This window comes from Dendrobates tinctorius, unplaced genomic scaffold, assembly GCF_039654945.1.
Source record: "Dendrobates tinctorius isolate UK_male_01 unplaced genomic scaffold, ASM3965494v1 ptg000409l, whole genome shotgun sequence".
Classification (NCBI taxonomy): Eukaryota; Metazoa; Chordata; class Amphibia; order Anura; family Dendrobatidae; genus Dendrobates; species Dendrobates tinctorius.
This window is the reverse complement of record NW_027362073.1, coordinates 73,262-87,211: the sequence shown is the minus strand read 5'-3', so window position 1 is coordinate 87,211 and position 13,950 is coordinate 73,262. Positions and strand designations below refer to the sequence as shown.

General features: G+C 41.9%; 1 protein-coding gene across 8 annotated transcripts in view; it reads left to right on the top strand.

The window, feature by feature from the left end:
* TMEM242 (transmembrane protein 242) overlaps positions 1 to 13,950 on the top strand; it is a 319,004-nt gene that overhangs the window by 264,290 nt on the left and 40,764 nt on the right. For 4 of the 8 annotated variants that reach the window (XR_012227499.1, XR_012227500.1, XR_012227498.1 and 1 more), the window contains one exon: positions 4,573 to 5,088. The exons of 1 other annotated variant lie outside the window; for it this stretch is intronic. Coding sequence is in view for 4 of the 7 variants with exons in the window: in XM_073563934.1 (XP_073420035.1) it covers positions 4,573 to 4,689 (117 nt within the window). In the remaining 3 variants the exon portion in view is untranslated. 3 more of the 8 variants (XM_073563935.1, XM_073563932.1, XM_073563936.1) reach the window with 2 other exon arrangements.

The window sequence follows — 13,950 nt, the reverse complement described above, 5'->3', positions numbered from 1 at the left end:
ACAGCCTGTTGATGCTTGGCTGAGGCAGTGCTTCCAGCTTGTGACTGATGTGGTCATTTTGGAGATGGAGGCTGAAGAGGTGGAGAATGAGCTGCAGACTGTGGGGGCAACCCTGATTGATGTAGGGCCCGCAATTCTGAGTGTCGTGAGGACGTGTTCCATTCCAAGGTCTGTCTGGGTCACAGCTTCCACTATGTTAACCCAGTGTGCCATCAGCGAGATGTTCAAATCCTGCCCACAAGCACTGATCCACGTGTCTGTGGTTAGGTGGACTGTTATGAATGGGTCACCGAGGAGGATAGCAGGCCCAGGCTAAGCCACAGAAAACCAGAGAGGTTGGTAACTAAGCGGATGCAGACTCCTGATCCTGTCCACACAACTAGCAGTAGCCGTGGAGCATACCTACGATGATCCTAGGCGCTTCGGCACAGCCGGAGAGCTAACTAAGCCTAAAGTAAGAAAGGGGAAAACTAAACTGCCCCGGAGCAGACCCCAAAGGAATAGATAGCCCCCATACATGTATTGTCGGTGAGACAAGATGAAAACACAAACGCAGGCAGAAAACTAGACTGAGCAAACAATGGGGCCCACACTGACTAGACAGAACAGGAAAGGAAAGACACTGTCTGCAATCACGCAAAAAACCCTGCAAAAAAGTCCAACACGTCTGATGCACAAAAACACTGAAGTCACACGACTTCGCCCCCACTAATCAGCACTCTGGTATATTCTGAAAGCAAAGCAAAAAGAGACCAATATAAAAGGGGACAAAGCAAACTTGCACAAGCAATAACATATGGGCGGTGATTCAGCACAGCCCCAGCCGGAGCTAGATGACCCGCACAAAGCAGAGATAAACAAAACCAGATCAAATGCAAACAGAATAGCAAATGAACCACTTAGCTGAACATGCAGGGAAAGAGTAGGAGACATCAGACCTCAGGAGGCACAAGAAGAATATCACCAGCAGGGATAGAGGGAGTCAGCTGTCTTAAATCCCAATCATAAATCCAAAGGGAGTTCGTAGCTATATTCTGCGCTGCCGCTTTAGACAAATTCCAGGAGAATGCTGTATGATTGCAGTGGTTTTATTCTACGCGTTTCAGGGGTCTCATGCCCCCTTCATCAGGAAATACCACAAGATACATACAGGTATCACAGACATAAATAGGTTTGGAAGGACGCTGGATTACAAAAAAATGAGCGCCAACAAGTCAGATGATGCAGTGTCAAAGTTCAATGACACCACATGGTTAACAGTTCACCTAGGATATATTACCAAAGTATACGTATTTTAGAAGATTTTTTGATTAAATTTACATTTCCCAAAAGAGATAATAAAGTCAAATTTATGATTTTAACATGGAAAAAGACTGAAAGAAAAAAGAAAGAACCGAACATCTGCTCAGGTGGACATGAACCTGCAAAAAAGGGGTTATTCCTGTTCAGAGGTGGATGCCTTACAAGAGGACTACCGTATGGAAGCAGCAAGCTACTTTTTCTCAAGGAAAGCATTGCAATCTTTCTAAAAAAAGGGGGGAGAAAATAAAAGCATAATTTTAATTCTTTACCTATAAAAAATATAATATAATTTTAGTTGAACGCTGAAAAAATAAATATGAAGTTATTTTTAAGTAAGAAAAGGAAAATGGGTTTAAAAGATGCTAGATGCAGCAACACACTAGAAACTGTACAGCAGCAGCTCAGAATGAGAATGCAGGACAAGCCGACAAAATAGATTCATTGCTTCATTGGTACAAGGATCGTGGGCAAATTTTATATTTAGCATGAGGCACATAAAAAAGGGTTAATATATCAAAGACAGCAACACACAGGAAGCTGTACAGGAGCCGACTACTGCTCAAAGTAAGAGCGCAGGACAAACCGGCAAAGTGAATGAGTGGCTTCATTATAGATAAGATCGCAGGCGGCTTTTGTGTTCAGCGCCTGACACATAAGTCTTGTCACTGCACAGGAGAGGCAGTAACATTCTTATACTGCTCACTAATCTCTATGGCTCAGCAGTATGTAGATAAAAGCTCTTACTTTGAGCAGTAGTGCTTAAAAATAACTTCATATTTATTTTTTCAGCGTTCAACTAAAATTATATTATATTTTTTATTGGTAAAGAATTAAAATTATGCTTTTATTTTCTCCCCCCTTTTTTTAGAAAGATTGCAATGCTTTCCTTGAGAAAAAGTAGCTTGCTACTTCCATACGGTAGTCCTCTTGTAAGGCATCCACCTCTGAACAGGAATAACCCCTTTTTTGCAGGTTCATGTCCACCTGAGCAGATGTTCGGTTCTTTCTTTTTTCTTTCAGTCTTTTTCCATGTTAAAATCATAAATTTGACTTTATTATCTCTTTTGGGAAATGTAAATTTAATCAAAAAATCTTCTAAAATACGTATACTTTTGTAATATATCCTAGGTGAACTGTTAACCATGTGGTGTCATTGAACTTTGACACTGCATCATCTGACTTGTTGGCGCTCATTTTTTTGAAATCCAGCGTCCTTCCAAACCTATTTATGTCTGTGATACCTGTATGTATCTTGTGGTATTTCCTGATGAAGGGGGCATGAGACCCCTGAAACGCGTAGAATAAAACCACTGCAATCATACAGCATTCTCCAGGAATTTGTCTAAAGCGGCAGCGCGGAATGTAGCTACGAACTCCCTTTGGATTTATCATTTCTTCTGGTCACTGAAGACCTGTGGATCTGCAGCAGCCGCTACCTACACGCTCTTATCTCATCCTAACCAGGTGAGCATATTTCAAGATATACTGTCCTTTGTAATGTGGATAAGACCCTATTGCGCTTTTGTCTCCCCCCCCTTTTTTTGCAATAGTTAAATCCCAATCAGAAACTCCAAATCTCCAATCGTCTTCCTCATTATCAGGTGGCAAGCCTCTGTCAATCAGATCAGCTCTACTAACTCCAGTAACCACCAGAGGGAGCCCAGAAAGAGAACTCCCAATCTGACCAGCTCTGCTATCTTCAGTAATCACCAGAGGAAAGCCAGAGAGAGAATTCACAACAGTGGACTTTCCCAGTAATGTAGTGGGACACGTTCTTGTGTAATGCCGTGACGGCACATCGGGAGAAATGGTGGCGGCTGCGGACAGAGTCCTTTTTTAGAGGGACACCAAAATCAGTTTTCAGAAAGTTTCCATCTTCACGATGCTGAAAGGCAACATTTCGAGTAGAAGCAGAAGAGAAATGTATGAATTTATTACTGGGTTCTTTGGGGCTTTAACTGGATATTTCTGCCTGCATTCCAAGGACTGGGGTATGGACAAATGACTGCTGCACTGGGACAAGGACGTGGACATGCTAGTTGATGGTGCCATTTGAGTTTGTGTCGAGAGCGCGCCGGCCCGCGCATGCGCACAGCGATCCACAGAGCTGATAGTGGCTAAAGGCCAAAATAACTAAACAGTGTGAATTTTATGATAGTTATTACATTTAGTTATTCATCTTGGGAGGATACAGCATAGATATAGTGCCCTCATGCATTTCATAATGTTAGTCAGGTAAAAAAAATGCCGTGAATTTTTTGGCCAAAAAATTGAAAAAATAACATAAAAGCATCTATAAAACGGCTGACCCATTTCTGGATTGTCCGCCAATCAATCAATAGTGCACGAAAGTCACAAATATACAATAAGAACTATTGCTCAAAATGCCCAAGGGAGCACATTTAAAAACTTTTAGAAAAACAGATTTTCCTTTTCCTATTTTTTATATATATATTATAATACTGAAAAAACTTTTTTTATTATGTATATCTCATGACTTCCCTAAAAAAAACCCCAATGCAACATAGAAATAACGAACTCCCAAGTCCGCTGGATGAGAAGAATTCTTGGTGGACCTCCATGATCCTTCCAATACATGGCTTGAATTTATTGGAACCACTGTCCATATCCGATTTGCTTGAAAATGCCCAATCTTCAAATCATCTGTGCCGCCACCTTCCACCATGATGATGACTCATAGCAATAAACCACATAAAAAGAAAATAAAGAGAAAGTAAGTAAAACCTAAAAACCCTTAAAAAATTGAAAAATCACCCCGAACCTACAAAAATGCTCCAAAACCAGAACTCTCATTCAGACCCTGTGGATGCAATGTACCCAGTTTATATATCTATCTGCATTCTAATTTCGCTAATTCCTTACCCAAATCTCCACCCCTAAAATTCAAAGAGATACTATCAATGCCCCTGATTTTTAATAGATGTGCTTTGCATTCATGATATTTGTTAAAATGCCTTGGAAGCGTTTTGAGTGACATCTCATCTGTCACTGACCTTGCCTTCTCTATGTCAAGACAGTGTTCTCGTGTACACATTTTTAATTTGTGAGTTGTTAAACCAATATACACTTTTTTGCATGGACATGAGGCATAGTATATCACCCCTTTAGTGGAGCATGTTATATGTCTGCGAATTTCAAAGATTTTGGAACCATCGTGATTTTTGAAAGTATTCCCTTTGAGTCTGAGGATTCCCGGAGACTTGCAGAGCGCCATTTTCCTCAACCTGTCCCTGTCACTCCCACCCAAAGGTATCCTCAAAAACGATGCTGGGTTTGCTGGAAGAGGAGTGTGTCCTACTGACCGGGCAGAGACAGCGACAAGCATGCACAGCCCTGGTGCCTGCGGTGACAGGACAGAGCCCCTGATTCCAGCTGTGAGACTTATCAAGAGAACTGAGTATCGTTCCTGCGGAGAGACTGTTAGTTTGAAAGCCAAGACTCAGAGCAGGGGAGACCCAGACTGCCTAGTGTACCTCTGCCTTTCTCTTTAACCCCTGAGGCCCCAGTTGCGGGCTAATAGAAACTGTGGAGCATACAGAGACTAAAGAGACTACAAATGCCGCTGCTGATGGCGCCTACGTTGGAGAAGACGACTCTTCAAGCAAGACTTCATCAGACTGATAAGTTACATGAATTGACGTTGTTCTATTTGACTGTTTGATAACTTGATCTAGTTTCCATATACCGTTATCTTTCCAGTTTAACCCCCACTACTTCCTCCCTGCGAGGAGGATTTGATCCCTGTAAATAAACCCTTTAACTTTTGGTCTGTCTCTGTTCCGTGGTGACATAATCAGCACCTGTACATTATTACAAATATTCCTGAAAAGTCAAGTCATTTGAAAATTCTAGGACTTGATTACTCACAAACATTTTTGACCATTTATCTAACTTTGACTGTTTTTTACGACTCTTGCTACACAAAACTTTGGCTTTTACACTTGTAAAAGCCATTTTTACATTTATAAACCCAACAAATATACACTGTTGGGTTTATAATCTGAGAGATTGATGACACAGTTAGATGCTTTTGTGTCTGGAAGGGAGTGGTTGTCCAAGTTGTCAGGTTTTGGCTTTGTTTTGTATCTGTTTGTATAGAGTCCTGAATTAAGGCGCAATCTGTGTAGTTTCTTTTCCTTGTTATGAATCGGAAATGTCCGTAGTTTGTTGTAGTATTGTTGTAATTTTTTCTCTGCTTTCTGTAAGTGTTTTCCTCAGAGTTTCAAATTGCCCTTGGACTTTACTCTTTATGCTGTAGCAAACATGCAAAAGGTGGTTCCTTAGTCTCTCAGAAGTCTTGTGACAAAGGTTTTGTGCATAATGAGTATTGTAGGTATGAAGAATTGGGTTTGTAATCCAGAGTCCTTTGGGAATTAGATTCTCCTTTTTGCTTTTAGATAAGAAAATGCAGCTGCATCACATCTAATGTGGTATACCTAATCATTTGTACTAAATGTCCAACTGAAGGTCTGTATGTGGGAGAGACAGGGCAAAAACTGAGAACAAGGATGAATTCTCATCGTCACACAATAAGAGAAAAAAGAATTGATCTACCTATGGCAAAACATTTTGTATCCCTGGTCATAGCATGATGAACATTGAATTACTTGTATTAAAAGGCAACCAAGTCTCAGAGAAAAGAGTCTGGGAGTACAAATTTGACAACTTTTAACACACTCAGTGCAGGAATGAATGTGTCGCATGGATTTATGTCTTTTTACATCAAATAAGGAATTTGCTCTTCAGACCTTCTGGGGTCATCACAAAACACAGAACCAGAACCCAATCAGAGGGCAATAAAACTTTCATGCTCCTTATCTATGAACTGTTCCAATATTTAGGTTTATCCCTCTCCCATAATGACAATTCTGCTTCACATCACTTGTCTTATCTATTGTGTTATTTCTGTTCTGTCTTGTGTATAAATATGTGATTCTTCAGATGTTGTATTAGTCTAGCCTGATGAAGAGACCTGAGTAGTCTTGAAAGCTTGCAATTTGTTACCATCTTTTCAGTTAGCCATTAAAAGATATCAACCACTGAGGACTCCCAATTCTAAATATTCTTCCTTCTGTGAGTAATAATTCCTGAAAGGGTTTTCAAATAAAGCCAAATTTGTCACATTGTCCCCTTCCTTTCTGAGCACTGCAGTTTGTCCAAACAGAACTTTTTGACTACATATGAGATATCACCACACTCATAAGAAAGTTGGTAACAAATTGTGGGGTCCACTTTTTGGTGTAATCTCTGACAAAAGTAAGAAATTCAGGTCTAAACCAAGATTTTTGTCGAATAAAAATGAACTTTTTCAATATGACGACCAAATGTTATCAAATTCTGTGTCGTACCTGTGGGTCTAAATTGCTCAATATACCACTGGATAAAATCTTTGAGGGGTGTAGTTTCCAAAATGAGGTCAGTTTTGAGGGGTTTCTGTTGTTTAGGCACATGTCCAAACCCGATATGGCATCCGGTCTCAATTTTGAGATTAAAAGTCAAACGGTGCTCCTTCCCTTCTGAGCTCTACCGTGCACCCAAACAGAGGTTTACCCCTACATATGGGATATCAGTATACTCAGGACAAAATTGCACAACAACTTTTGGGGTCCAAATCCTCTTGCTATCCTTGATAAAATAAAAAACTGGGGGCAAAAAGATCATTTTTGTGAAAAAAAATGATTTTTCATTTAAACGGCTCTATGTTATAAACTTCTGTGAAGCACTTGGGGTTTCAAAGTTCTCACCACACATCTAAATAAGTTCCCTAGGGTTCTAGTTTCCAAAATGGTGTCACTTTTGGGGGGTTTCCACTGTTTAGACACATCAGAGGCTCTCCAAACGCAACATGGCATCCGATCTCAATTCCAGCCAATTCTGCGTTGAAAAAGTCAAACGGCGCTCTTTCCCTTTTGAGTACTATCATGCACCCAAACAGAGGTTTACCTCCATATTTGGGGTATCAGCATGCTCAGGACAAATTGCACAACAAATTTTGTGATTCAATTTCTCTTTTAACACTTGTGAAAATAAAAAAAATTGGTTCTGAAGTAAATATTTTTGCAAAAAAACTTAAATGTTAATTTTTTCCTTCCACATTGCTTCAGTTCCTGTGAGGCACGTAAAGCGTTAATGAACTTCTTGTCACGCTCAGAGTGACAACAGTTAGAGACAGCGTGACTGATAGGTATACCCAGTGGCCCTAGAGCCTAATAGCAAGTATAAAGCGGCTTCTTACCCACAACATTGCCAGGCAGGATAGCAGCGTTGGTGAGGGAAATCCTGCTCCAGGACCTGCGGGAGGGGCAGAGCGATAGTGAAGCGCTCGATGCCCACAGAACCTGTTACCACGTGACCGCGCATCAGAGAGATGGGCGGAGCTTACCGCCGGGCTACAGCAGCTCCGGTCACAGTGTTGGTAAAGAAGCGGCATAAAGAAAATAGCAATAGTCGGACGAGCCAAGGGTAATACACGGGGCAGGCAGAGAAGGGTCAAACGTAGCAAGGGGTCATACACAGAATGGCAGCAATGGTACCAGAGGGGTGATCACAGAGAGGTCAATACGAAGCCAGGGGTCATACACAGAGTGGGCATAAAGGTACAGAATCAGAATCCAAGAGACATTAACCGTGGCCAAACCGGATCAAACACCAAACAAGCATACAGGGACAGGCGTGAAGCACAAACAGAACAGGGTTAGGCACACTCAACTAGGAGTATAAACGACAGGGAAAGAGAAGAGAAGCCAGCGTTGCCAAGGTCAGAACGCATAACATAAAGTGCATTTGCACATAACATCTAACTGTATTCAAAATGAGATATTTAGCAAAAAAATTGATCAATTCAATTGAGCCACCCCGCCGCGCCAAGGCAATCTCATGTGGGGGGTCCTACTCTACGTTTTTAATAAACACTGTGCCATTACGGCCTCCTAGATACATTAAAAGCAAGACCACTTTAAATGCAATCCGTACCTGAGCATTTCTGGATCGCTCCCATGATGCCAGAAAAGGCAAGTGCGGATGAAGGCCAACCAGGTCTGAATGCAGACGTGTCAGGTTTAGCCTCCACACATTGCCTGACCAGCAAGCATAGATGAAGGGCAATGCAGGTTCAGATACAGGTGCACAATTAAATAAAGCTTGGGGCAGGGTGGGGCTGCTGTGTATGTGTGCACAGCAGCCTAGATCCATCACAGTGAACACAGAAAAAATGGCGAACACAACCCAGCGCGCACGGCAACAGTGGTGGTCAGCCACATACCAATGTACAAAAAAAGAGAAGAGAAGCCAGCCTTGCCAAGGTCAGAACGCATAACATAAAGTGCATTTGCACATAACATCTAACTGTATTCAAAATGAGATATTTAGAAAAAAAATTGATCAATTCAATTGAGCCACCCCGCCGCGCCAAGGCAATCTCATGTGGGGGGTCCTACTCTACGTTTTTAATAAACACTGTGCCATTACGGCCTCCTAGATACATTAAAAGCAAGACCACTTTAAATGCAATCCGTACCTGAGCATTTCTGGATCGCTCCCATGATGCCAGAAAAGGGGTGGCTTAGTGATCGGACCCAAAGAGTGGTCGCAAATGGCTGCACATCCAGTTGGAAGAATGTCTCAAGTGGGGTACCACAGGGCTCTGTCCTGGGCCCTGTATTGTTCAACATCTTTATCAATGATTTAGATGAAGGAATTGAGGGTAAACTGATTAAATTTGCTGATGACACAAAGCTAGGAGGGATAGCCAATACTAGAGAAGAGAGAGAGAGGATTCAAAAAGATTTAAATAAACTGGAGAAGTGGGCAGCAACTAACAGAATGGTTTTTAACAGGGAGAAATGCAAAGTACTACATCTGGGCAATAAAAATGAAAAAAGCATATATAGAATGGGAGGAATAGGGCTAAGTGACAGCACATGTGAAAAAGACTTGGGTATACTAATAGATCACAGACTGAATATGAGTCAACAGTGTGATGCAGCAGCAAAAAAGGCAAATGCAATTCTAGGATGTATTAACAGAAGCATACAGTCTAGATCACGTGAAGTCATTATTTCCCTCTACTCCTCTTTGGTCAGACCTCATCTGGAATATTGTGTCCAGTTTTGGGCACCACATTTTAAAAAAGACATCAACAAACTGGAGCAAGTTCAGAAAAGAGCGACCAGAATGGTGACCGGTCTGCAAACCCTGTCTTATGAGGAAAGGTTGCAGGATTTGGGAATGTTTAGTTTGCAAAAGAGAAGACTGAGAGGAGACTTAATAGCTGTCTACAAATATCTTAAGGGCTGTCACATTGTAGAAGGATCAACTTTATTCTCATTTGCACAAGGAAAGACTAGAAGCAATGGGATGAAACTGAATGGGAGGAGACACAGATTAGATATTAGAAAAAACTTTTTGACAGTTAGAGTGATCAATGAGTGGAACAGGCTGCCACGAGAAGTGGTGAGTTCTCCTTCAATGGAAGTCTTCAAACAGAGGCTGGACAGACATCTGACTGGGATGATTTAGCGAATCCTGCTTTGAGCAGGGGGTTGGACCAGATGGCCCAGGAGGTCCCTTCCAACTCTACGATTCTATGATTCTATGAATTGATCAATTTTTTTGCTAAATATCTCATTTTGAATACAGTTAGATGTTATGTGCAAATGCACTTTGTTATGCGTTCTGACCTTGGCAACGCTGGCTTCTCTTTTCTTTTTTTGTACATTGGTATGTGGCTGACCACCACTGTTGCCGTGCGCGCTGGGTTGTGTTCGCCATTTTTTCTGTGTTCACTGTGATGGATCTAGGCTGCTGTGCACACATACACAGCAGCCCCACCCTGCCCCAAGCTTTATTTAATTGTGCACCTGTATCTGAACCTGCATTGCCCTTCATCTATGCTTGCTGGTCAGGCAATGTGTGGAGGCTAAAACCTGACACGTCTGTATTCAGACCTGGTTGGCCTTCATCCGCACTTGCCTTTTCTGGCATCATGGGAGCGATCCAGAAATGCTCAGGTACGGATTGCATTTAAAGTGGTCTTGCTTTTAATGTATCTAGGAGGCCGTAATGGCACAGTGTTTATTAAAAACGTAGAGTAGGACCCCCCACATGAGATTGCCTTGGCGCGGCGGGGTGGCTCAATTGAATTGATCAATTTTTTTGCTAAATATCTCATTTTGAATACAGTTAGATGTTATGTGCAAATGCACTTTATGTTATGCGTTCTGACCTTGGCAACACTGGCTTCTCTTTTTTTTTATAAACGACAGGGGACGGCTCTCCCCTGATGCTATAAGAACCCTCCCCAGATCCAATGGGAGGCTCTCCATATTAACTCCTACACCACCTACCCTGAACTCTCATTAAACCATGACACTTCTTGAATGTTGTTTTGAGTACTTTGAGGGGTCCAGTTTTTAGAATGGTGTCACTTTTGGGTATTTTCTGTCATGTACACCCCTCAAAATGACTTTAAATATGATGTGGTCCCTAAAAAAAGAATGTTTTTGTAAATTTTGTTGTAAAAATGAGAATTCGCTGGTCAACTTTTAACCCTTATAACTTCCTAACAAAAAAAATGTTTCCATAATTGTGCTGATGTAAAGTAGACAAGTGGGAAGTGTTATTTATTAAGAAATTTGTGTGACATATCTCTCTGATTTAAGGGCATAAAAATTTAAAGTTTGAAAATTTCAAAATTTTAAAAATTTTTCACCATATTTCCATTTTTTCATAAATAAACACAAGTCATATTGAATAAATTTTACCACAAACATGAAGTACAATATATCACAAAAAACATTCTCAAAATCAGCGGGATCCGTTAAAGCGTTCCAGAGTTATAGCTTCATAAAGTGACAGTGGTCAGAATTGTATAAGTTGGCCTGGTCATTAACCTGCAAAATTGCGCTGTCACTAAGGGGTTAAGAGTAGGAGAGCGCCCAATTAGATAAGAGATATAGTTGTCAAACTGACCTGTACTTAACTAAAGGCTGTATTGATTTACTGTTGCTTTGTTGCTTTATAGAGGTTTACAACAGTAGGCTGTGAAGGGCAAGAGAAGTAAAGTATATAGTATATGTGTAGTTTAAGGCATAGAATGTGAGGTGACCAACCTTGAAAAAACTGCAGGCTAAGTGACACTGCATTTCCAGGCTAGGGGAAAATTAGGCTGTAGATGGTAAAAGAAGGCGGGGAGGGGATAATTACAAAAAAGCCCACTGTGTAATGAAAGATGAGGCCAGTATTGAGGGATCACGCTTACCTTTGTACCGGCAATCCAGCAGTCGGTTTGCAGTATGGCCGTGCAGCGGTGGTGGTGTAGGGACTTAGGTGGCAGTGGCTCTGTTTATATCTGCGCCGTCAGCCTAACTTCCGGTATCAGGATTTCCAGAAGAGGCTGTGTTGCCAAAGCGAGGCTTGGTTTGCGTGCCCCGGCGTGCATGTGCAGAATGGATTTGTCAAAATCTCAAACCCAGAGTGAGGTCTGGATTTCGGGACGCAATGCGCAGACATGGCGCGGACCAGACTGATGTGTAGTGGCTGATTAACCCCTTACCTACAATTGACGTAATATTCCGTCCATGTGACCATGGACCTAATTACCATGGACGGAATATTACGTCATCGCGATCAGCGGCGCCCACGTGGTGAGCGCCGCTGATCGCGGCCGAGTGTCAGCTAATTATCATAGCTGACACCCGGCACAATGTGTCAGGGGCGGTCACGGACCGCCCCCGACACGTTAACCCCTTGCACACCGCGATCAAACGTGATCGCGGTGTAACGGGGGTTAAAGGGAAGCATCGGCAGGGAGGGGGCTCCCTCCGTGCTTCCCTGAGCCCCCCACGGCAGCGCAATGTGCAGCGCTGCTGCGGGGGGCTCTTTCCCTACAGGCCCCCGGATCCAAGATGGCGACGGGGGCCTGCAGGGAGCTGACTTCCTCACTGCCTGCAAAGCGCAGGCATGAGGAAGTCTGCAGCAGTGCCTGTGACAGATCGCTGATCTGTCACAGTGATCTGTGATGTGACAGATCAGCGATCTGTCACAGGACAGTGATGTCCCACCTGGGACAAGGTAATAAAGTAAAAAAAAAAAAAAGTGTTAAAAATAATTTAAAAAAAAATCGCTAAATAAATCAGTAAAAAAAAAAAATATTCCCCAATAAATCCATTTTTTCAAAATAAAAAAAAACAAAAACAATAAAAGTACACATATTTGGTATCGCCGCGTCCGTAATGACCTGCCCTATAAAACTGTCCCATTAGTTAACCCCTTTAGCGAACCCCTTAAAAAATAAAAATAAAAAACGAAGCAAAAAATAATGATTTATCATACCACCGAACAAAAAGTGCAATAACGCGCGATCAAAAAGACGCATATAAATATACATGGTACCGCTGAAAACATCATCTTGTCCCGCAAAAAACGATCCACCATACAGCATCATCCGCAAAAAAATAAAAAAGTTATAGCTCGCAGAATAAAGCGATACAAAAATAATTATTTTTTATATAAAATAGTTTTCATTGCAAAAAACGACAAAACATAAAAAAAGACCTAAATGAGGTATCGCTGTAACCGTACTGACCCGAAGAATAAAAACGCGTTATCAATTTTACCGCACGCGGAACGGTGTAAACGCACCCCCCAAAAGAAATTCATGAAACGCTGGTTTTTGTTCATTCTGCGTCCCAAAAATCGGAATAAAAAGCGATCAAAAAATGTCACGTGCCCGAAAATGGTACCAATAAAAACGTCAACTCGTCCCGCAAAAAATAAGACCTCACATGACTCGGTGGGTCAAAATACGGAAAAATTATAGCTCACAATATGTGGTGATGCAAAAACTATTTTTACAATAAAAAGCGTCTTTTAGCGTGCGACAGCCGCCAAACATAAAAACCGCCATAAATCGTAAATCAAACCCCCCCGTTATCACCCCCTTAGTTAGGGAAAAATAATAAAACTAAAAGAAAATGTATTTATTTCCATTTTCCCGCTAGGGTTAGGGCTAGGGTTAGGGCTAGGGCTCGGGTTAGGGCTAGGGCTCAGATTAGGGTTAGGGGTGTGTTGAGGTTCGGGTTGGAGTTATAATTGGGGGTTTCCACTGTTTGGGCACATCAGGTGCTCTCCAAAGGCAACATGGCGTCTGATCTCAATTCCAGCCAATTCTGCTTTGAAAAAGTCAAATGGTGCTCCTTCCCTTCCAAGCTCTGCCATGTGCCCAAACAGTGTTTTACCCCCACATGTAGGGTATCAGCCTACTCAGGACAAATTACAAAACAACTTTTGGGGTCCAATTTCTCCTGTTACCCTTAGGAAAATAAAAAATTGGGGGCAAAAATATAATTTTGCGGAAAAAAATGTTTTTTTTATTTTCACGCCCAGGCGTTATAAACTTCTGTGAAGCACTTGGGGGTTCAAAGTGCTCTCCACACATCTAGATAAGCTCCGTGGGGGGGCTAGTTTCCAAAATGGGGTCACTTGTGGGGAGTTTCAATAGTTTAGGTACATCAGGGGCTCTCCAAACGCATATGACACCCGCATACCAATCCATCAAAGTCTGCATTCCAAAACGTCACTACTTCCCTTCTGAGCCCCGACGTGTGCCCATACAGTAGTTTTCTCCCA